The 25,893-nt window shown below is 35.8% G+C and overlaps 1 protein-coding gene across 1 annotated transcript in view; it reads right to left on the bottom strand.

The window, feature by feature from the left end:
* NELL2 (neural EGFL like 2) overlaps positions 1 to 25,893 on the bottom strand; it is a 334,778-nt gene that overhangs the window by 235,500 nt on the left and 73,385 nt on the right. Inside the window, exon 3 of the mRNA XM_057701965.1 lies at positions 24,953 to 25,103. Coding sequence (XP_057557948.1) covers positions 24,953 to 25,103 — 151 coding nt within the window. The remainder of the gene's footprint in view (positions 1 to 24,952; positions 25,104 to 25,893) is intronic.

The following is a 25,893-nucleotide window of genomic DNA, read 5'->3' as shown; positions in this document are numbered from 1 at the left end:
TCTTCCTCCCCATGGTACAGCCAGGGACAGGCCCATGACACGTCATCCTAGCAATGTGACACTCTTCCTTGGGACTGGGAGTCTGGATGAAGCACAGAGAGGGAGGAGGGACCCCTGCATTGTGGTAGGTAGGGCAGCAGCATCTCAGCCAGCTATATTAAGGTCACTCTGCATCTTGCTTCCTGTTTGCTGGCCTGCCAGGGCACCTCTGATTATTGCCTGCTCTGAATTCTGGTGCCTCAGCCTCCCATTAGTTCTATAAGCTGCCCTCCCTGCTCACCACCTCCAAAGTCACCTTACAAGCAAGAACCCTAACTAATACATTCCAACTGGGACCATGGGGAAAACATATAACTGGAATAAAATGTATGAACATTTTTAGAAGCAACTGAGGGATAGAAGTATGTATGATTTTTAACCTTCTTTGTATAGTCCTTTATTTTCCCTTTTATGTTTAATGAGCATTTACTACCTTAAATTAAAATCACATTTTAAATCCCAAGAAGATAATTTGTCACACTTCAACATATCATGTCTCCCTGATTTGTTATTCATAATCTTGAGAGGTAACTAAAATTAGAAATAAAGTTCGCCCTTTATAATAACTTATGCCCCGGTTAATCAAATATCCTTTGCAATGGCAGAAATATAAACTAAGATTAGGCTTTGGAGAAATAGGCGACAGTGGCAGGACATCATTTATTTTAACAACCTCCTTTATAACTCAAGATCAAAAGATAAAAATAAGGTCATGTCTCATCTGACAAAAGGTTGCACACAACATGAAATGAGAATTTTTCTGCTGCTTTAAATTAAACCTAAATAGAAAAATGATCAGATCATCTCAGTACATTAAGCTACAACCCAGTTGTAAATTAGTCATCTGAAGAAAAGCCACGTGCACTTCTAGTGCCAACTATATCATTAGTGTGGTTCATGGATGGTACGACTGCAAAAGAATTACGTTCACAGGCTTTGGAATTGAAAACCAGCTCTGCCTCTCCCTACCACCTATGTATGACCTGACCTCTCACTGCCTCAGTTTCCTCATCTGTAAAATAAGGATTCAGTGTGATAATGCATATCCAGCTTTTTATAGCCAATTCTGTGAATAATGAACAATTTGAATATTTTTTTTGAAATTTTTTTATTGAGACAAAATTCTCAATATAAAACTCACTGTTTTAAAGCATACAATTCAGTGTATTGAATAGATCTTTACCTGAAAAAAATGCAGAAACCAGGGGGCATGAGTTACAGATAAAAATAGAAGATTAATCCACTCTCATAGAAACTAAGTTGACAGCACTGGTAAATATGAAACGTGAAGTCCTGTGGTAGGGCCAAATTTATTGTCAGTTAGGTGGCTATGTTCATTTAGAAGAAAGAACATGGCTGTTTCACCTCTCCTCTTCCAATGATTCCCTCAAGTATTGAGGGTGATGGGAGAGTAGGGAGTAAAAGGTGTATTTTTTTTGGCATTCTTCATTAAAATCGTATTGATTCTATTTTTGTTAGTTTTTAATGGTATTTGGCCATTAGTAAGGCAGTATAATGCAGCAATTTAAAAGACCTCAGAGTCTCAATCCTGTCTCCATCGTCCACAACTGGACAAGTTAAAAATCTCCAAGCCTCAGTTTCCTTCCCTATCAAATAGGGATAATAAGAGCTGTGACCTTATATGGTCATTTTGTAAATGAAATAAGTTATAAGTACTTACTTTACACAGTTCCTGATAAAGAGTAAGCACTCCATACATGTCATGATTATGACTTATATTTTCTATGATATATCTATGCATGTTATTTACACTTCATCAAAATGTCAGGGCTGATTTTGACTTAAACATGAATTTCAGACAGAAAGTAATTTAATGAGAATCTACCCAAATAATGATGTTTGAATCTCATCTGTGCTATTCCCATCAAATGGTCAACCAATCTGTTTGAATTTATCTGGTGACCAATAATTCATGACTTCCCAAGGTCAATCATTTCATTCTTATAAAACAAAGACCTTCCTTATATTAAAACATAAAGGGAAGATGGCTTTTCAAACTATGATTTATTCATTCATTTATTCCAGCAAATATTTACTATGGGCACTGAAAACATGGCAATGAATAAGGCCAAATAACACTGAAGTTTGGAAGTCCTCAACAATAAACACATTATTTACTGAAAATTAAGTTTAGCCATTTCAAAACTAAAAATAATACTACCATAAAAATCTTGCTGCAAGAAGAGTAATGTGGCTAGATCAGTGAGGGTAACAAAGCTGCTTCATGAATAACAGAACTAGGAGCCAAAATTATATCACCAAGGAAAAAGAGCAATAGCAAATGGAATTGATTCATGATTGAAGCCCTGGCATTAAACGTGATGGCTTAAATAACAGTCTCTCCATCTTATTACCACACATAACTGAGTTTACAACAAAATAAAAGGGAAAGTGGCCATTCATGAAATGGAGGTAATTTATTACTACTAATGATGAGGCCAGAATGACTCAAAAAAAAAATCTAAGAAATAACACTTTGAGCTATGATCCTGGAGGGGAGAAGAATTTAGTGGCATCACAAATACTTTTTAAATATCACTTTGAGGAAGGTCTTATACAAGGATGAGAAAGAATAGATACGATAAAGCACTGATAATAAGTGGGTACACATTCCACAGCACAAGGTATCCACAAAAGTCAAGGAGCTGTAAGGTTGTTGGATAGAGTAGTACCTACTGAATACTACACCCCCTCATAACCTCCTTTCAGTTAGTTGTGACAGAGACCAAACAGGTGGAAATTAGTGACAGCCTGGAGAGAAAGGGTTCAAAGAAGAGGCACACTCAAAGAAGATGAGTCTTGGGGCTTCCTAGGTGGCGCAGTGGTTAAGAATCCACCTGTCAATGCAGGGTATATGGGTTCGATCCCTGCTTCAGGAAGATCCCACATGCCGTGGAGCAACTAAGCCCATACACAACTATTGAGCCTGCACTTTAGAGCCCGCGAGCCACAACTATTGAGCCCATGTGCTGCAACTACTGAAGCCGACACGCCTAGAGCCCGTGCTTCGCAACAAGAGAAGCCACGGCAATGAGGAACCCGTGCACCATAATGAAGAGTAGCCCCCACTCGTCGCAACTAAAAAAAGAAAGCCCATGCACAGCAAAAAAAAACCCCAACACAGCCAATAAAATAAATAAATAAATTAATTAATTAATTAATTTAAAAAAATACTAGTAAAAAAAAAAAAGATGAGTCTTCCCTACTTTATCAAGAATGAACATAAGAACACATTGTTGCGAGGTTGGAAGACCAACTGGGGAATATGCACTGCTTTGATGATCTGAAAACGCACATATGCAAGTGTGTAGAAAATTCAGCTTATAGATTCTACATGGGGTTCATAATCCCATGAGGTCCATTCATGGACTCCAAGTTAATCATTCCGGCCTTGTAGGAAGACCAAGCAGAATATGGTTACTTGTGAAAGACTTGACCACTTGGTTTTATATATGTATACAATTTTTCTGATATAAATTAATTGCTTATAATTATACAAAACTTCAGGAAATACACAAAACATGAAGAAGAAAATTAAGATCACTAATGGTCCTGCTGGCAAGAGGTGATTCATATTCATATTTTTGCATGTATCCTTTGCATTCTTCTTCATTTAACCATACACTGTGAACATCTTTCCAAGTCAGTTAAAGTACAGCCACATCCTTTATAACAGAAGCATGGTATTTCATAGCATAGCTGTGCTATGATCTAACCTAGTTACTATCCAATTTCCTATTACTGTTTCCAGTTTTTCCCTTTTTTTTTTTTTGGCTGCACCACATGGCTTGTGGGATTTTAGTTCCCTGACCAGGGATCCAACCTGGGCCATAGCAGTGAAAGTGTCAAGTCTTAACCACTGGACTGCCAGGGAATTCCCCAGTTTTTCATTCTTAATAAAAACATTTCAATACGTGTTTCTTTGTGCACCTGCACAACTACCTTCTTGGAATAAAGTATTAGAAATGAAACTGCTGATTCAAATGGCATACACGTTTCAAAGGGATTTGTTATATTCATTCACTACTCGTTCATTCATTAAACAAATATTTTCTGAATGCTTATTTGCCCTAGGCTCTGTGCTAGGTTCTGGGGATACAGAAGTGAATCAAAGAGATAAAAATACCAGTTCTCCTTGAATTTATATTAAAATAAATTAACAAAATATATCAAATAAATAGGTTACATGGTGGTAAAATCTATGAAGAAAATTAAAGGAGGGAAAGAGGATAAGGATTATGGTAAGATGCTCTTTAAAACAGGATGGTCAAGGAAAGCCTCAATGATGAAAAAGTGACATGTAGTAAAACCCTGAAGAAGAGTGATGACCCTGAGGCAGGAGCCTGCCTGGCAAATTCAAGGAATATCACTGAAGCCTGTGTGGCTAGAGTGGAATGAGGAAGGGTCAGAATAGCAGGGAATTAGGTCACAAAGGCATCAGAAAGCATAGAGGCAGAACATTTGGGGCCTGAGAGTCTAATAAAATGACTGGCTGCTGCAGGTAGAAAACCATGAGAGGGTTTTTTGAACTGAGTTTTAATATAATCAATTTGGCTGCAGTGTCAGAAGTCAACTGTATGGAGGGAGGGAGGTTGCAAGGGCTAAATCAAGGACATGAGTTTGAATGTTATTGCTAGAGTTACCTTGGACCACGGAAGGTAGTGAAAAGGGTGAAAAGATTTTCTTAGGATTAAATGTGCAGTGTGAGAGAAATCAAGAAACACTTCAGGGTTTTTAGCCTGTACAACGAGAAGTAAGCAATTATATTTACTGAGATGGGGAACACTGAATGAAGAACAAGTTTAAGGAAGAGGATGATGAGTTTGACTTCTAACATGCACAGTTTGATATTCCAGCTTATCCAAGTGAAGATGCAAGTGGGCTGTTGGATATACAATCTGGAGTCCAAGGGCAAAGGTCTAGATAAGAGAAAAAAATTAAGAATCCACTGTTTCATAGAGATGGGATTTAAAGCCTTTAGACAGGGTGAGATCACTTAGGAATTAAGTGAATATGGGGAGGAAGTCTAGGCATCAAGCCTTAGAATGGTCCTACATCCAGATGTCAGGGGTGTGAGGAGAAAGGAGCCACGAGACAGAGGAGTAAAACCAGAAAAGTGGGAGATCAAGCAAAGAGTTTGGAAAGATGGAATAATCGAAGTCCAACAGGATGAGGACTCAGAATTGAAGAATGGACTCTGCAACATGGCTATCAGTGGTGTCCTTGAAAGTACATTTTCAGTGAAGCAGAGAAAGTCAAAGCCTCATTGGAGTGGGTTTTATTGAGGGAGAGGAGGGGAACTGGAGACAACCACGGGGAAACCGAGGAGCAGTAGTTGAATAGGTAAGATCAACAGAGGGTTTTAGGTTTGGCTTGCTTTTGAGACTGTAAATATTATAGCATATGTATATGCTTATGGAAATATCCAATAGAGAAGGTACAAAGTAATAGTGCAAAAGAAGAAGTGAATTCCTGAAGCAATGCTCTGAGAGGAAACACAAAGTAATATGCAGTTGGAGTGCTGGCCTTGTTAGGGTTACGGACCCTAAACATAAAAAGAAGGAGAATTGTAATTAAAATCACCCCGCAAACATTACTCCCGTCTCAGATGGCTAGATCAGTGAATTCTTTTGAATACTTTAAGGAGAAAGTAACGGCAATCTTCCACAAATTCTTTCAGAGATTACCAAAAAGGGAACACATCCTAACACATTTTGTGCGGCAAAAACCTGACAAACACATTACAAGAAAGAGAAACTACAAACTAACTTATTTCGGAAGAATACATGTAAAAGGCCTAAACAAACATTAGCGAATATATTTTAGTGATACAAAAAAAAAAAAAGAATAATACATCATAACTAAGTGGGATTTATACACAAATTTAAGGTTGGCTTAACATTTTGAAAATCAAAGTAATTCAGCACATATTAACAAAATAAAGGAGAAAAATTAAATGGTTAGCAATTGCAGAAAATGCATTTGAGAAAATTTAACATCCATTCTTTTTTTTTAAATTCCGAGGAATAAAACTGTAGTTGCTTTATATGAGATGAAGAATCTACAAATAAACAAAAATAACAATAATAACTATGAAAAACATCATACTTGATAATGGAATATCAAAAGCTTTCCCCATAAGATTGGGAAGATATAAATATCAGCCAGCATACTTTTATTCCATATTTATTCCATACTGTATTGAATATCCAGTACAATAAGACAGAAAAATGTATTAAAGGTTTGAGAATTGAAAAGAAAGAAATATCACTGTTATTGGTAGCCCATATTATAATGAATAGCAAATAGATTAATGAATAAATGAGTAATAATAAATTATAAATCAATGTAACAAAGGTCACTGGAAGATAAGTATGCAAAACTCACTTGTATTTTTAACAAATATAAAATAAAATTTTAAATGTGCCAATTAACTTCAAAATATCACATACTTTAGAATAAATTTAACAGAAAATGTGCAATAGCTTTACAAAACAAATGAAACAAAACGTTATATGAAATGTTACTGAGAAACATTTAAAAATCTCTAACGGAAATACGTAAATCAACCCTCAAATTTACTTATAGATTTAATGAAATCCTAACCAAAAATCAAGCTGATTCTAAAATTACAAGAAAATATGAAAAAGGCAAGTATACCCAAGATAATCTTGAAGAACAACAAAATCTGGAGGGTTTACACTACCATATCTAAAATTACTATAAAACCACACTAGTTAAAACTATGCAATGTTGACAAGTGAATAGAAATATGGACTAATGGAACCACACAGATAGTTTAAAAACAGGTCCATACATAGCAGGTTCAGCTGATTCGGACAAAGGTGACTGCAATTCTAAGAGAAAATAATTGTTCTTTCAAACAACTGGGGAGCATCAATTAGACATCCACATAAGGAAAAAGAAAATCTTTGCAATGATTACCAACTTATATTTATCACCTATGAGTACAGGCCATGTCCAATAAGATCCTCACTTGCTGTAAACTCAAGGAATCTATTTGGAGACTGGATTCATTCCATCCCACTCCTGATGACATCTCCCAAGCTATTCTGCCTCTGGTCCTTACTGCAACGTAGAGATGCTAATGACTTTGAAAGGAAGTCAGAAGTATTACCCTTCCCTACCTCCTCAAGAGGGCTTACAATGAAGTGTGGTAGTTGAGAAAGGGTCAGTGCATTCTTTCCTTCTGTCTAAAATGTTTCCAATTCACTATCCCTTTATAATATATAATATCGTTCTAATTTCAGAAATGGTCATACTTTTTTCTATACAACTCAGATTAACATATTAGAGAGGAACATTTAAAGATTTGGCCATTTAAATATAAGCACCAGCAGTTCGGTTTTGAAAGACTTTGAGGGTGGGTGTGTGTGTGGGGGGGTGTGTGTGTGTGTGTGTGTGTACACGCACATGCATGCATGCAAGTGTATATTAATATAGTTAAGTAATGAAATACATTTGATCCCGAGGGATTTATCACCTGAGGTATCACTTCATTTGAATTTAAAGATGAAACTCCTATTGAAAAGTTATTTTAAAAGACTTATATAAACATGAATTTCTTTTCTATTGAGTATATGTAATTCTACTTCTGTAGAAAGGAAGTGGAGTAAATTATCCCTGGATCCACGAAACCATCTGTGATGTGTGTTAATGGTCAAGTAGGGTTCAAAAAATATAAAAATTATATTGTATACATCAAATTCTCATAACACATTCACTTTGATATGAAAGGATCTAAGTATAAACATAGAAAAGTAGAGCACAGTCAGAAAGGGAACAACATCCTCATTGAGGAATCATTAAGTTAGCTACTTGATCCTTTAGTATATAAGACACCATGTACTTAAATTTTACTTTAAAAAATCCATAATACATCATTTGTTAATTTCTGAATTTTGTTACTTTTTGTGAAAAAAATCACAAAACAAAACATAACAAAACAAAACAAAACACCTTTTCTGGATGTAGTTTTACCTGTTAGAATGATTTCAGTCAGCTCTGCCTGAAGGGAAGAACTTGGTGCTCTCTTAAAATCCATATACATTTATATACATAATTTAAACATTACTGTAGTTTTAGATGAATTGGGATGTGTGTGTGTGTGTGTGTGTGTGTGTGTGTGTAATTCTAAGAGAATATAGCAATGGTCAAGCATATTAAAGTGTGCATGTAATTGTACTATCTCAAAGTATAAACAATAAAATATTTCTGGAAGAAAATTATATTCTCAAGATGGTAACTTTCATTATCACCTTCACCTAAAACAATGATTCATGATGCTTTTAGGAATACATCCATCTGGAGTGACTAAGAGACTCCTAAAGACCCTCGACGCCTTTTGATTCCAGGAAGTATTTTATCTGGTTTCAAATCTTCCTCTTAAGTTAACATTTTGCTTTCCTAAGGTCCTAAAAAGTTGATAGGATTTCTTTAGGGCAATAGAGCTGGCCTGTGTAGGAATTTCTGGCAGCTTTACATGTAACACATTCTGAAACTATGGGCAGACAATAAAGGAAAAGCACTGATGCATGTAAGACAGCTAGAAGTTCTAGGGAGGCTGTATTTGAAAGAAAGGAATTAGTCACAGGGGAGAGTAAGCTGTCAACACTGCAGCATCTGTTTTCTGACATGCTTCATGGGTCATCATGTCTCCTCTAGTGTTCAGAAAAAATAAGTGCCAGGGAAGAAGGCAACAGGATTCATGGGTCACCCACCGAGGTGACACTTTGCTCTTAGTGAGCCTATTACTTCAAGCATTCCCAATCGAAATGGGTACTAGACACCCCTAACTAAAGAAAATAGATCCAACCGGGCTCCAAATTCTATTGTGGAAATGCCAAAAAGGTAGGAATCTTATTTTTAAGTTTTAGCACACACTTTTTATGAAGAGGCAATTAAAAAAATGAAAAGACAAAATATTTTGCCAATCATACAGACCACAACAGCTTTATTTATACTATATCAACTTCAACAAGCCACGATGATGCTGCAGAAATAAAGAAATACATTGTAAGGAAGAAAATTTCTGGATAAATATTTTTAGTATAACAAAAAAGCTCCATAGAAGAAAAATATATGATTGCTGCCATCAAAAGCAATGAAAGAAAGAGTATTAACCCTGTCAACAGAGTTCTTGGGTTTTGAGGAAGTAGAAACACCATGGTACTTCTCTAAAAGAGGCAGAGAGAGACGTTGTCAAGATAGTGCTTACAGGAGAATGGGCTCTGGTGCCAGGCAGCCTGGTTCAAATGAGGATTCTGCCACTTAACTGTAACCTCGGACTAGAGACTTAACCTCTCGAGGCCCCATTTTCTTATCTGGAAAATAAGGATAAGAGTGGTATCTACCTCCATGATTGTGATGCACACTTAATGAGATTAATCCATGTAAGGTGTTTAGAGGACTACATGACACAGTGTTAATAAAGTGTTAATCCTTATAGTGAAGAGAAATTTCAATGAAGCTAAGAAATCAGCCAACTACCACACGACCAGATATCAGCAGATACCCTGCCCTTCTCATTCAGTCATTCCTCAAACACCTACCATTCATCTTGACAGCCAGCACTGTACCAGGCACAGAGAATACTGGGAAAAAGAGACAAAGTCCACGCCCTCAAAGAGCTTCCAATTTCATCATTTCCCTAAATCGACACTCCCCTGGATGATGATTTGCTATAAATGTAGGCCTTCCTTTATCATGCCTGGAATTTTTATATTTCAGCCAAATCTTTATTTTACATGACCAGACATTTTATACTGTCTTCTTACTCTGCATTCGCAAATCTAGTTAGAGATGGAGAGCTTAAAAATAAGCACAACTTTTCCTAATGTGATTCAACAAAACTCCTGCAATAGATCTTGAATTCTGACAAACTGGAGGATAGAAAGATTTTGTCATATATTTGTTTCAGTTACTGGCTGATGAATAACAATCAGATTTATTTTTTAAATGTAGAAAACATGCATTTTAACCGATTAGAAATGTCAAAACATGAAAATCCAATAACTAGATGTCATAGAAGGCTAAATGTATTTCCAGCAAAATTTGCCTGGAAATATATCTTATATACACTCTGATCTTGTTTTTATAAAAGTCTTTGACTTTTAGTTCAAATAAATGCAATACTGTATAGAAAGCTATCAAGAAAAAAGTAGAAGTGTTAGGCAAATCACCTTTATGGAAATAAAATATTATTCCCTCAGAATTTCACTCAGTGTAAAAGAATACTTTTCATTAAAGAAAAATACAGTGGTTAATTTAAAGATACCTTGCACAGTGAATGGTGATATGCACTTAAAATGAGACACAAAAGTTTGAATTACCATTTTTTAGGAATATATTTTTACATGACACATATTCCTTAAGCTTTTGACAATATAAAAAGAAGTGAATATGAGTTAGAATAGTTCCATTTTTCCATTTTATCATTTTATTTATGTCACTAAGAAGCAATCATATCTTAAACAGGTAGGACCAGTCAATGGATGTTAAGGCAGGTGGGTGAAGGTCTGATGAGGAACAGGATGTTGGAGTAAAATTGAATTATCTCCTCATAAAATACTAATCGAAATAAAATGGAAAAAATAGTGTAGAACCTGGCAGATCACCAACTTGACCAGGTGATCAAAGTTAACATCAGCAGCAGTAGAACAGTATACCTCCGGATGTGGTCAGCATCATTTCTGTGGTATTCCTAACAAGAATGCGTAGCCTGAGTGATGAGGAAACAACAGATGGATCTACATTAAGGGTGATAATATGGAATGAAACACCTATACTTCTGAGACCGTAAAGGACACCCAAACAGAGAAAGATGAACTGCTCCAGATTGAAGGAAATTATAAGATATGACAAACAAATGCAACATATATTCTAGAATAGAATCATGGACCAAAAAGGAAAAAGGAACATTGTTTAGATAGTTGGTGTAATTAAGTGGCGTCTGAGATTGGATGATATTGTGCTGTTAATGTTGATTTCTTGATTGGGATGTAAATGTTGGTTACACAGGGAGACTGTCCTTGTTTTAAGAAAATATACACTAGACTATTTAAGAGTGATAGAGTATACTTTCAGTAAAAGCCAAACTGAATGATCAGATAGAGGGTGATGGAGCAAGTGAGCTAAAAATATTACCAATTAGGAATCTGGTAAGAGAAGATACGGGAGTTCTCTGTACTGTCTTTGTAACTTTTCTGTAGGTTTGAAATGATTTCAAAAACAATTTTTGAATTAAAAGCAATCAGAAACCTGGGAACTTTCCTGCATATATAACTGGCAGTGAGTTGACACTCTTAACATATAAAGAATTCTTACAAATAAACAAGAAAAATGACAAGACTTTGATGTAAAAATGGCAAAGGATATTTAGAAACTTTCATTCAAATCAGACACCAACAACTTACTAGCAATATATGAAAAATGTACAAATTCACTAATATTCAAAGAACAGTAAATTTTAGAAATGGTAGTCATTTTTCAGATGTCATATTAGCAAAAAGTATTTTAAATATAGTGCTCAGTGCTTCAAAGTGTGTAGTTTAAGCCACCTGCAAAGTAAACTATTTCCTCAAAACACATATCTTACTTTCTTTTTGGTGCTGTTCAGGGTATTTTTATTGGCTAAGTTACATTGATTTAAGCTAAAATATTCAGTGATTCATGTATTTTCTGGTGCACTCAACATCCTCAATAATAAACATAATTTTCATACCATCTAGAGTTTTAAATAACCAAAGGTTAAAATACAAAAGAAAGATGACAGCATGTCAATCATCTCCTCCTTTAAATGCTCAATGGGTAAAATCACTGAAAAGAAGAGGCAAAATTTGAATGACTTTCATTCAACTGTTATGAAATACATCAATATATGGTTTCAACCACAAAAATATGACTCCTTGCCAAGATCAATGGAATTCAAGTGTATATAACAGCTTAGGGAAATAAGATTTCTTAAGTAATGCAGATAACATAAACCCTATGTCAATAAGGACACCAAAATAATATTTTGCATGGACATTTTTAAAAGGTACATGCTTCACCAAACTACAGGAAATAACAAGTTACAAACTAGCTGAATTCTGTTTCATATCACTTCGTCATAAACTGTAGAAAGATCATTATAATTTTTTAAATGATTCTTTTGAAAAATCAGTTTAAGTGCTTGATAAAAGGCCTAAGGAGCATTTGGGAAGTGTCACAATGACACCTAAGACTAAAAGGAGAAGAGTCTTAATGCCAAAGAATTAAAATATATTACAACAATCCCTCAACATTCATCTTGGAAAAGATCATTGAAATGTCAGTGCATATCAATGTATGGCAGATTAAGAAAAGAGAATTAAATGAACTTTGATGGCACCCTGAAAATTTTATTATACTCTTGAGTTGTATCCAAAGAATCCAACTTTCTTTCAGAGATGAAAGAGAAAGCAATTTAAATACTATAGACGATGTTACTCTTAATACAAAACAGAATCCATTTTTCTGGTAATATAGTAACTTGTCTTTCACAAATTTGAAAATATAATGGAAAAATAAAGATCCCACTTGAGTAACAGCATAGCCTATAAGATTCCTCAGAAAAAAATCTAACAAAATATGTGTATGCTCCATATAGAGATAATTATAAAGAAGAAATGAAAGAAAATGGAGAGATAAGTCATATCCCTGGATTTTAAAAAATGAATATCAGAAACATGTTAACTCAACACATATTAATTTATAAATGTGATATAATTCCAATACAAATCCCAATGGCATTTTTTTTTACAAAATTTAACAAACTGATTCTAAAGTTCATACCAAAGAATGAAATTTCAAACATAGCAAAAAACCTGAACAGGAAGAACAGAGACCTGAACCATGAGACTGCAAGTCTTATAAGACTACGATAATCAGAGTAATGTGATCTTGCTGCAGGAGTCATGAGCAGATCAGCGGAGTGGAATACAAGGCCCAGAAACAGATCTCAGAATTGACAGATCTACATTTGACATTACAAATACATGACAAAAGAATGGGCTTCTGGGTAACTGGCTCTGGGACAAACAGTTTCACCTATTAGGGATTACAATAGACAAACATACCTAGATCTGAGTTCAAGACATCCATTTCTTTTCTTTATTAGGCAGGATAGAAAGATCATTAATTGAGTATAGTGGGGCAGATTAAGATGGAAAGTTAAATATAGATGTACCATTGTCCCCTTTCCAGATCTCCAATTAAAAGATCAACAGTAGACTAATCAACAGTATTTGCATTAATGCCTATGTATTAGTATTCATTGCAGAGTCAGATATTGTACTGAGATAATCTCTCCGTCATTGTCACAAACTCTTCAACATTCAAAGAAGGTTAGGCAGCACCAAGAACAGATGAACTTTTTTTATTTCCCCCAAATTGCCCAAAATCATGCCAAATTTTCTATTTTATATATTAGACCACAAATTTCTCATAAAAGAAATTTTAAATTTTCTTCTTTTTTTGTAATGTTCTAATTGGCTTTCTCTTTGGTAGAAGAGAAAAAAACATTCTTTCCTCACTCTGTCATTAACATAGTCTCACCCTTTAGAGAGAGAAATTATTGATTTGACTACATATCAAGAAAATTTAGCATATCAAAAATCACCATAAAGACTTTAAGGCAAATGAAAAATATAAATGATATGAAGTTAATATTCTTATTAAATGGAGCTCACTTAAATCAATAAGAAAATATAGAAAAATAGACAACGTATCTAAATAGGCTATTTACAAAAGAAGACATATGAATGGTCAATAAGCATAAGAGAAAATATTCAATCTTACCAACAAAGTGTTATTTTTCACCTATTGGATTGGTAAATTTTTTAAATCACTGTTGAAGAAGTAGGTACTTGAGGTATCACCTCACACCGATCAGAATGGCCATCATCACAAAATCTGGAAACAACAAATGTTGGAGAGGGGGTGGAGAAAAGGGAAGTCTCCTGCACTGTTGGTGGGAATGTAAGTTGGTACAGCCACTATGGAAAACAGTTTGGAGGTTCCTTAAAAAACTAAAAATAGAACTACCATATAATCCAGTAATCCCACTCCTGGGCATATACCCAGAGAAAACCATAATCCCAAAAGAAACATGTACCATAATGTTTATTGCAGCACTATTTACAATAGCCAGGACATGGAAGCAACCGAAATGCCCATCAACAGATGAATGGATAAAGAAGATGTGGTACATATATACGATGGAATATTACTTAGCTATAAAAAGGAATGAGATGGAGCTATATGTAATGAGGTGGATAGACCTAGAGTCTGTCACACAGAGTGAAGTAAGTCAGAAAGAGAAAGACAAATATTGTATGCTAACTCACATATACGGAATCTAAAAATGGTACTGATGAACTCAGTGACAAGACAAGAACAAGGACGCAGATGCAGAGAATGGACTGGAGAACTCAAGGTGTGGGGGGGGCAGGTGGTGAAGGGGAAGCTGGGACGAAGTGAGAGAGTAGCACAGACATATATATACTACCAACTGTAAAATAGATAGCCAGTGGGAAGTTGCTGTATGACAAAGAAAGTTCAACTCGAGGATGGATGATGCCTTAGAGGACTGGGACGGGGAGGGTGGGGGGAGTCGAGGGAGGAAGGAAATACGGGGATATGTGTATAAAAACAGATGATTGAACTTGGTGTCCCCCAAAAAAATAATAAATCAATAAATAAAATTTAAAAAAAAGAGGTCATATAAACCACTAAGAAAATAACAATAGAAAAAATTTTAAAATGTATATGGACATTAAAATTAGTTTTTTAAAGTTCAACCTCACTAGTAATTAAAGAAATGCAATATACTATTCCCCAACTCAAAATGGAAAAGATTTATTTAATGTGATAATGCCCAGTTTTTGCCAGGGTACAGTGAAGCTCACATTCTCATACTTGATTTGTAGAACTTTACATTGGTACAAGCTTTTATGAGGGTAACTGGACACTGTGTATTTAAAAAAAAACTTCTTTTTATATAAAATACAGGAAAAAACTATTATAACCAGTTACCCAACAAATTGCAAATTTCTTAGAATTCATCCCAGACAAAATCTGGGCTGACTGATAAAAAAATTCTCATTCATTTCAATATCATTTCATGAAGATTCTATACAAAGCGTGATTAGATAGTAAGTAAATCATTTAGTCATAAGCTTATGACTTGCAAGCAATCAGGGAGAGCTACTGTTCCCAAAAATTTAAACATATCAACATCATCAAAAATGATGAAAGTAGAAATACAGTCACAAGGGCTTATCAAAGAAAAAAAGAATTAAAATAACATTCTGAGGCTCAAGAGGGAAAGGATACAGGAATATACGTATAAATACAGCTTATTTGTTTTGTTATACAGCAGAAACAGGCACAACAGTGTAAAGCTATTATACTCCAAAAAAGATGGGAAGAAAAAAAAAATAGATATTTGTTGAATGTCTCCTGTATGTCAGATGTGTTTTGATAGGACCTGGAAATAAGAAAGGATCAAGAAAAGTAGGTTCCTATCTTCATGAAGCTTTTATCCTAGTTAAGAAAACAGACATTGTACAAATAATCAATTGCCTGTGTGAAAAAAACACATAGATGTATAGCATATTAAAAATAATAATAATAAAATAACATTCTGAAACTTTTCACTCCCAAGTGAAGAAACAGTATTTTTTTTTTAATTATTAGAAATATTTTTTAATGCCAGAAAAAAATTTTTTAAAAATTAGTAGCAAACTCTTCTTTAGTAGCTACAAGGGCCAATACAGCCAGGGCACTGCTATTCTGTCATGCGGCGTGAAGAGGATAGATGAGGAGGTACAAGGTGGATGTGGCAGAAGGGTCTTACGTGAAGCCTGATAAGTAGATGTGGTCAAAATAAGGAAAAGCCTAGAAACAGCCCTAGCCCTCTGCATCTCTGTCTAGGGAAGTGAACACCCAACATGTGTGGTGGGAGTGGGTATGGCTGGTTAGTCCATGGACACAGCGCCAGCAGTCAAGGGAGTCATCCGTTGGTCCTGCAGAAAGAATGGAATGCCAACAGAAAGGAGAAGAATGCCTTGCTTCTTCAGCATGAAAAAGAGATCTGTGCTCCATGAAATAACCTCTCTATGTTAAAATGTGTACTTCTTTCTATCCCTTCACCTATATACAAATTTGGTACACATAAGTAATATGAGAAATCCCATTTGCATGCTGATTCTTAACTTCAGTTGAGTGTCTTTGATGAACAAATCACCTGCCTTGTAATGTTATGTGTATGCTTAACCACATTAGAATATAAATTGTAACTTTCCTAGTAATAAGGGAGGCATTAAAATACACATTAAAGATGCAGTTTTGTTATAAGTAATGATATAGAAACAAACTTTAAGAGAATAAAATGTAAGTAAAGATTTTTTTAATTATGTAGAATTTGGGTTTGAAATTTTAATTTATAAATCATAATTTTTAATGTTATTTATTAAGTGAAGTGCAACCAAAAAGAAAGGAGTGTAGTAGTCTGTTAATTTTATCCATAATAAACAGCCATCTTTTAGTTCAGAACCATTAAGCCAAGCAAATACTGCCAGTAAGTTTAATTTTTACTTAGCAATATCAAGAAAGAAATGGCTTAATACATGACAAGCACTCACAAATATGAAGATACATTTTATCAGCCTCAACATAAATACATTCCTACTCATCCAAAATGTATAATAATTAATACTAAGAGAGTAGGAAAAAAATCTCATTTATTTCACTTCAAGTTTATTAATATAGAAAATGATGGCAAAATGAAAGAGAGTTTTGTATATATTTGCAAACCTATTGCCACAAACTACTTCCATGTATGCTATTTGCAAAACATTCAAAGTTAGAAGCATAGATAATATCTGCATATCAGGAAAATTCCTAATGTTAATCTCATGAGAAACAATTTATATATCTAAATCCCAAGACTATCTTAAATAATGAGAAGTATTATAAACCACAGAATATAATCTAGGGGACTGTACCAAACCTACACCAAGGGACAACATCAGGATTTCATTTATCCTGAAGAAACTGCAGTTTTGTAAAACATGGAAAAAGAGAACAGAGTCTTTTTGGAATTTGGGGAAATTCTCTCATTCATTTTTACTTACAAATATACTTTCACTTTTCACTGAGCCTTTACTGTTTTCACATTTCTATATTTCTTGTACAAATAGATAAGTGAACGAATATCTTAGAATTTATTTCTCTAGTCTTTGTTTTTTTTTTTTTCCTTTCAAAACACAAAGGAAAACTGTTATGATGAGAAAACTCCTTTGATCTGCCTAAGTGTCTTAATTCTTTCAGACATAAAGTACCATATATTATTGCCTGTAGTTTTTAGGTAATACTGATGTTGGCTAAACAAACACAGAAATGGTGGAAGAGCCAACAATCGTTTTACAATGTGCTCATGTGAAGTTTGTGGTCCAGTTTTTAACTGCAGCCCCTAGCTGAAAAACACCATTTGAAACCAGTATCTCAGGTTGGGAGGCCAAATGAGGCTCTGCTCACAGCAGATGAGGTTCTCAGTAGCTTCATAATGATGTCACTTTGAAGCTGTGTTTCAGTATCAAGAAGTGACTTAAGCCCACTTCCAAGCCCAAGATACTGTGATGTCTGCCTTTCCCACTGCCATCTTGCTCTCAGCTCACTTCAGACACCACAGAACCCAGAGTGCGTCCATTAGTCTCATATGCCCAAACCAACAAAGTCATGTGATTAAGTTTCCAGCTTTCACACAGTGGCTGAGACGTTGCTACACAGCTCATTACAGGTGTCGTTATTCTCTAAGAACCTGACTTACAGTCGTTTGGAGGCGGCGCCTGCCAGTTAGTGAAATCCTCACACCTAGAGCTAATGACATTTCAGGATAGATTAGGCATCCCGCATCAATAGAGCAATTTGAACATTCTCCACATCCTTTGCCCTAGCTTGGAGAAGACTTTGTGATGTCATGTGTGATCCCTGGTGTGATCCCTGCTAATCTTTCTCTTGATCTTTCACTAATTTTTTCATCCACCAAATATCTATTTAGCATCTAACTTTGTATGACAGCACGGCAGGTGAAATGGAGTATGCAAGTTTAATGCATAATACTTCACAGCAAAAAAAAAAAATGTAATAAAAAATTGTTGTCAACCACATAAAATTTCACACAAACACACAAGTATACCTGGGAAAGGGACTAAAAAGCTACATCCTGGAGTCTTATGGCGGTTGTCTCTAGATGCCAAAACTACAGGCAGTGGTGCTGGTGAATGTTCAACATTTGGCTTTCTGTTCTCTGGAGAAATAACTCTAAGATATTGGTTCATTCATCCATAGGAAATATAGAAGAAATATGAAAAAAGTAGAGATGAAAAAAGAATATTTATCTGTGAAAATACATTTTTCAAAAAGCTCTGCTTTGTAGCATTTGCCGATGTCCATAGCCTACTTCAAGCTACAAGAGTAATGTCAGCTGGCTCACAAAGTTTCAATTCTTGTCAGCCGGTAGGAGTCCTCTCCAGCACGCCACTGATTGGCTGAGAGACATTTCCTTCTTTTGACTTTTCTTATTTTCAAAATGTCTTTAATGATAATAGTGGTTGCCCCCAGGGACAGACATGAGGTGGCTGGGGACAGGGATGGAGGGAGATTTTTTTCTCTATCATATTGTGCCTTTTAAATTTTGAACCGCAGGATGTATTGCCAATTTTTTAAATTACAAGCGGAATTTTAAAAATCTTTAATAAATATTTGTTAAAATTGCAGTCAAAGCCAGTAAATGATATTTTTTACTGTCTCATATGCAATTAACACACACACATATATATATGTGAAACATTGAAACAACAATGTTAGAATGCCAAAAGGAGTGCCCCAGATTGAAAAACCTGGAGAAAGAAATTAATGTAAACTGGGACGGTCACTAAAAGCTTCATGGAGCTGTGAGTGAAGTTCTGAAGTGTGAGCAGGACTTGGACAAGCAGAAGGAAAGGGAGTAAGACACAGATGATGAACAGACTGGCCACTGTGCCTGACATTTATACTCCTACTGAATGATATCACTTTTCTCCATCTCTGCCAGTGCTGGAGCTGATATACCCCGCATTCTCTATTTCTCAGTGACTTCTGCCTACTTCATTTGGCGTCAGAACAAGCTGCACAACAGCCGCATATCTCAGGATAGCTCACTTTCATCAACCCCATGGGGATGAGATTGAAGTCAGGGACTCACGCAAGAAACAGGGAAGCCGCTTCCCATCATCTCTAGTAATAATGTTAATGTTTATTTAGCGTTTGCTCTGTAGCGGGCACTCTGTGGTCAAACTCACAAAGCCTAATTCACAGGGGAATCTCCTACCAAACAGGCAAGAACCTGCAGGCAGGGGAGCACCATGACCTCACCCCACCCACTCCCAAAAGCAACTAGGAAATGAGCTTCCTTCCGCCTGAGGACGAGCTCTTCCATGAACTAGGACAGACCTGACAGAGAGCTGGACCCACATCTAATCACTGCCAGTTAAAGGATGACACATCAGCTGCTTATTTTGATGGGCATTTTTCAACATTTAACTGGTTTACAGCTAACCATCCTTTGAAGCACATAAATGTATTCTCTTACCCAGGACCATACTTTGCACACTAGTCATCTTAGTGGCTACCTCAGGTAGTTCTACTGATCAAAATTTGACATTTTTTGAATAGTTTGGCTTGTTAAATTTTATTGCAGTATAGTTGATTTACAATGGTGTGTCAATTTCTGCTGTACAGCAAAGTGATTCAGTTATACACATATATTCTTTTACATTACGGCTTATCACAAGATATTGAATATATAGTAGGTTCTTGTTTACCCATCCTATATATAATAGTTTGTATCTGCTAATCCCAAAATCCCAATTCTTCCCTCCCCACCCCTCCTTTGCATCCAGTAACGGAATACTCTTTGGTCATTAACAAATAGATTATAAACAAATGTTTATCGGCATGGGAAAATCCTCAAAACATTTTGTTAAATTTTAAAGTTATAAAATATTATGTACAGTGTGATTCAATTTTTTAAAAAAGAGTATATCCATACATCTTAAGTAGATGTGTATAACTGAAAGTATTTGTAGAAAATTACAGGTGATCTTTGCTTTCTTCTTTGTGATTTTCCTAATTTGTAAAATTCACTAGAAGTACATATATATGTAATATTTCAAATTTGTAGCGTAATTAAAATTTCCATATACTAAAGGATCCATCCATCAGTACATGAGAGTAGAACCCACATTACTTTCCCAGAAAAGTCTGGCCCTGCCCTTGGGCACTGCCTACTTCAGCCACCACAGGTGGATGTGTGTACCTTCTGTTCAGGCATGTCCTTGTTTGGCTCCCCTTCAATTTTTATAATAAAATGTCAGTATTTCCTCCAACTCAATTGCTGTCAAGGCTCAACACTGAACTCTCACTTAACTGTCAACAAAGAATAGCTGCAAGTTGGGTATTTATCAGAAAAGTCTAACTTGAATTCAATATTATTCTCAAGACACTGGAGGAAGCAATCTATATGGAATATTGCCTGGAGGACGTGGTATTTTATCAGGGTTTCATATCAGATGTGCTATTGGCATTTTGAGTTGTAAAACTTGGTTGCACAGAACTTTCGTGCACAAGGGCCTTGAAGGCAGTACTACTTCAAACACCTTCACACCTAGATGCGTGTTACTGGCATCGGTGTAAGTTTGCTTTTTCGGAAGTGCACCGTGGCCTGATGCCACCAGCTGGCACGAAGTCCTCTGAACTTGTTCTTCTAAAGGCACTCACTATATTTTGCCATAAAAGATCATAGGAGAAATATGTCCTGGTCTCAGAACCAAGAATAGTTGCATTTCCTTAATCATATAACTGGGTGTCTATTTTTTTTCTTTGCCATGATTTGCATATTTCATTTTATTTTTATCTTATTGTCCTGTAGATATCTTTATAAATCACTTTAATTTTTTGTGAACATAAGCAGAGACTAAATAAGTGTTCAGGAAATGATGAAACTAAAGAGATGGGTGAGAATAAGACTAAGGAAAGAAAGATAACTTCAGCAACAATAACAGGAAAAATGACAATACAAACCAAAACATAAGGTCTGTGAGGGTGATGGGAGGTTAGGAGATATCAGAGTGGATGCGTAAAAATACCAGACTCAAGAATCAGAATTATGCTGAGTGTAAAATAAGGCAGACAGAGAAAGACAAATACTGTATGATTTCACTCACATGTGGAACCGAAAAACCAAAACAAATGAACAAACATAATAAAACAGAAACAGAGTTATAGATACTGAGACAAACAAGTGGTGGCCCGAGGAAAGAAGGTTTGCGGGGAGAAGAGAAGTAATTGAGGGAGACTCAGAGGTACAAACTTCCAGTTATAAAATGAACAAGTGACGGGTGTGAAATGTACAGTGTGGGGAATATAGTCAGTAAGTATGTAATATCTTTGTACGATGACATCTTAACTAAAATCATTGTGGTGCATTTTGAAATATACATAAATATGTCGTATAATAGGAACTAAGAGTGTTGTAGGTCAATTATACTTCAAAAACAAACTCATAGAAAAAAAGAGCAGATTTGTGGTTACCAAAGGTCAGGTTGGGGGTAAGGGAAATTGGATAAAGGTAGTCAAAAGGTACAAACTCCTAGTTATAAGATAAGTAAGTACTAGGGGCATAATATACAACATGATGAATATAATTAACTTTTCTGTGTGTTATATGTGAAAGTTGTTATGAAAGTCCTAAGAATTCTCATCACAAGGAAAATTATTTTTCTATTTCTTTGATTTTGTATCTATATAAGATAATGGATGTTCACTATAACTTATTGTGATAATCACGATGTATGTAAGTCAAATTATTACTCTGTACACCTTAAACTGATATAGCGCTGCATGTCAATTATATCTCAATAGAACTGGAAGAAAAAAAAGAATCAGAAGAAGTGGGTTTGGGTCCCGACTTTGTCACCAACTAGATAGGTGATGCTGTGAAACAACAGGCAGAAGAGAAGCTTGTCTAACAACCTCAGACACTGAGAGAAGGCACATCACAGAGGGCCAGCAGACCAGCTCTACAATCATACTACCTGAGTTTAAGCCCTACCTGCACTTACTCTTGGGAGCCTTTAACAACCTCTCTAAGGCTTGTTTTCCTTATCTGTAAAATGATAATAAGAAGAAAGACCTTGCCATATGATGGGACTTCTGTGAATTTTTTTCTCTAGTGTTATCAAGCACTATATGGATTTACAGATGAGGAACCTGAGGTTCAGAAGAGGTAAGTAATTTACACAAGGTCACAAAGCCAGTAAGTCTTAGAGCTATGACTGGAATGTACGAAGTCCCTCTCCAGATCTGCACTCTGAACCACTATCGAATACTGATGATAAAATGAACTAACTTATGGAATACACTGAGAACCGCACCCGGCACACAGTTAGCCTTTAATAACTGTTGGCTTACTAAGCAAATGCAAAGTGCCTTCCAAACATAAACAATGTTTAGTATCATAGAAAAATATTCTATATCTCAAATATGGCGTTTGCTTAAAATGTTATCATATTTATAGATGATACAAAGGAAGAATGAATAGGTAAAACAAGAAATTATAGAATTAATAATAAATTTAACAAGAATAACTGGAAAGCATGAGAGCTGAGCACAAAGATTTATGTATAAATATATTCGTCATGGTGTTATTTACTAAAGTTAAAAAAGTAAATGAGGTAAGTAACCAAAAGGAAGGAATTGATCAAAAAAAAATATGGCATATCTCCACACACAGACAAAAAAACTGGATTAAAATATGATAGAATTTCAACACCAGTCTTCTTCTAGTGATATGATTTGTATGAGTTTTCCTACTTCATTACACCTGTCAGTTTTCCAACTTTTCTACAATGAAAATATACTGCTATGTGAATGTGAAAAAATAAATATTTTTAATTGAAATAAGTCAATATAAAGCCCTACACATAACTTTAACAAATCTATTTTATAGGAACAGTAAGATAGGATCTGTCTGACAGCAAATCTTCCTTCAAGGACCCACCTGATAAAGGTTGGGTGTTTCAGTGGTCCACACCCTCACTATGTCTAAGGTGCTAAAAAATATTTTCAAACTATTTTAATAAGTATCAGATGGAAAGTGCATAGATTATAAGAAGTCCATGCTGGTCAAACCTTTGTAGAGTTAATATATTCAACTCTAGGGACCAACAAAAACATCGACCATCTGGATGGAATGGTCCTGAGAGATGTCATCTGGAAGAAGGTGGGGCGATTTCCATGTCTCTACAAATGGGGTAGTGGGAAAAAGTCACAGAGCTTAGAAAAATCTAGTGCCCAAAATACAGGGGAAATTTTCTTAGCAAGCAGAAATAATCAGCAGTAAATCAAGCTCCTCTGTGAAGGAACAATATCCTTTGCTGTATGTGAATCATGTTACCTAAAGCCCAGTGGAGAACAGCAGGGTCGCAGTATTGTAAGCGAGGATCTCCCCTGATAGCAATAACCTGAAGATGAGGACCAGGAACATCCTGAGGGGAAAAGCCCTAGCCAACCCCTGGAGATGGACCTCTTCCTTTCTTTCTCTGTCTTGAAGAGCCCAAGTCAGTTACCCGGTGAATGTCAGGATGGCACCCTCCTCTCAAAACACAGGCCAAAACCCTGAGAGGAAAGAAACCCAAGTGAGGGGCCTGGGAAGTTATGCCAATCTTTGGGGGTTAAAGATGCAATTAGAGGAGCCTTAAATCCCCAAGAGTAATCTAGGTAGAATGTGATCACGAACCCTGCTCTCCGTGTCAATTTGCTATATTTTGTTCTCCACATAAATTTGCTTCTGTTTACCCTTTCAGTATTTAGTAAAGATCTGCAAAGTCCCAGGCTGCCCCATCTTTGATATGAGAAACCAAGAAAAGAGGTTTCTGCCCACATCTGAACAGGACCATTAAATCTCTTGCATATGTAAAGCACTTTACATACATAAACTCTCTAATCTTCACAACAACCTATGAAAAAGATACTATTACTATCCCTATAGTACAGGTAAGGAAATTGAGGCACAGAGAGGTTATGTGACTTGCCCAAGGTTCACAGATAGTCATGAAGTGGGTATTCAAAAGATGAACATGAAGGACCTTTCATTGTCAGAAGTGTGGTTATTCTTTCAAGAAGGAATCACTTTAAGCTGTTTGACATTATTTAGTAGCAATTTATGTACATGCTAAGTGTCATGAATGAATTTCTTCTTCCTCCTCTCCCCTCCTCACTACTCCCACCAGCTCTCCTAATCATGCTTCTACACATGCGAGAAGCTAGGAAACACTAGACAGCACTTTGATTCAGTACACATCCAAGAATACATTGGTAACTGCCAGAGACTAAGTGAGTTGAGAAAGAATTTATCTGTCCGTGATTAAAATTATAAGACTATTAAACTCTAAACCCAGGCACTATCCTAAAGAAACAGAATATGGCCGTTTTGTTCTTAACTGCTCACCAATTAAGAGGAAGTATGTTTAACTTTAACATTGAGGAAGATATCTCATGAGGAAGTTAGTAATTAATACATGGGTTTTAGGAATGGTGACTTTGTGCTCTTAGCAATGTCAAAAGCAGCAGCCCCTCCTGCTTTTAGGCTGAACTCAATTACTTGTGTTTCTGATTTTGCATAATGTAGTAAAATTATCCTTGCTGTTTTAAACCAATCATGCATATCTTGTTTTTGTTTACTTCTTTTTAATGTGTTAATTTCGCCATATATAATGAAAACACAGGAAACTCCAGCAGCCTCACGTACCTGTGATCCAAGTGGTGAATGGAGAGGATCACTCCGGAATTTAAGTGGGTCTGTTTCAGGGTCACCAAAACAGTAAATTCATGTTTATTTCTTAGCTTCTGAAAAAACTGTTCGGCTGCAGCAGTGGAAGCTTTTATACTTCTGGGGGTATCTAAAAAAAGAAACATACAGTAAATAGAACAGAACTTGGTTTTTTTATAAAGCATCCTGTACAGGCAGAATCTTTAATTGTTGATAAATACCAAGCTCCAGACTCTTCTGGTAAATTCGTTCAAAAAGACTTTTTGCTACACATAACACAGGACAGTAAACCACATAAATGACTGAGCTTATGTTTCAGGGATCTTTTTTCAAAGTGTTTCTGAGGCAAAGAATCAAAGAGCCCTGTTTGAAGAAGTGAGCTCCCAAGTTTTCTTCTCACACTCTTCCTATATCCTGGAGACCACAGACACATCAGTGTCAACACTGAACAAAAGATGTCCTTCCGAGAAAAGAACCTAGAAGACCATGATAGAGCCATTTAGCTTTTCTGACACCTTGTGACAGAAAACTGGATTTCAATCAATGTGCCACCTTCCACACTGATATCTGCAGCCAGAAGGCTTGCTATAAATAGATTTTTTAAAAGATCATTGAAATTAGTCACTCTCAGCCTTCTGTGCAGTGGATGAAACATTAAGATCAAATTATCTTACCATATTTTTGAAAGAAATACATAGAACTTAATTCCCATGTTCTTCTCCCCAGGCTTAAAGAATGCCTCGACAAGAGAGCTTTGAGTGGGAGAGCAGATTTTTACCCTGCACTTCCCTGCGGTTTAGTCTTGCACTCCAACCTCAGGACCCAGAGGATACATGAGAAACAACCAGGGATAGAAGTGGGTTTAGTGGACAGGAAAAACCTATCATTCGAGCCATCTGCTAACGGAACATAACACTCTC

The sequence above is a fragment of the Hippopotamus amphibius genome, chromosome 12 (assembly GCF_030028045.1).
Source record: "Hippopotamus amphibius kiboko isolate mHipAmp2 chromosome 12, mHipAmp2.hap2, whole genome shotgun sequence".
Taxonomy (NCBI): domain Eukaryota; kingdom Metazoa; phylum Chordata; class Mammalia; order Artiodactyla; family Hippopotamidae; genus Hippopotamus; species Hippopotamus amphibius.
The sequence above is the reverse complement of the archived record's forward strand: the minus strand, read 5'-3'. Positions and strand labels throughout refer to the sequence as shown.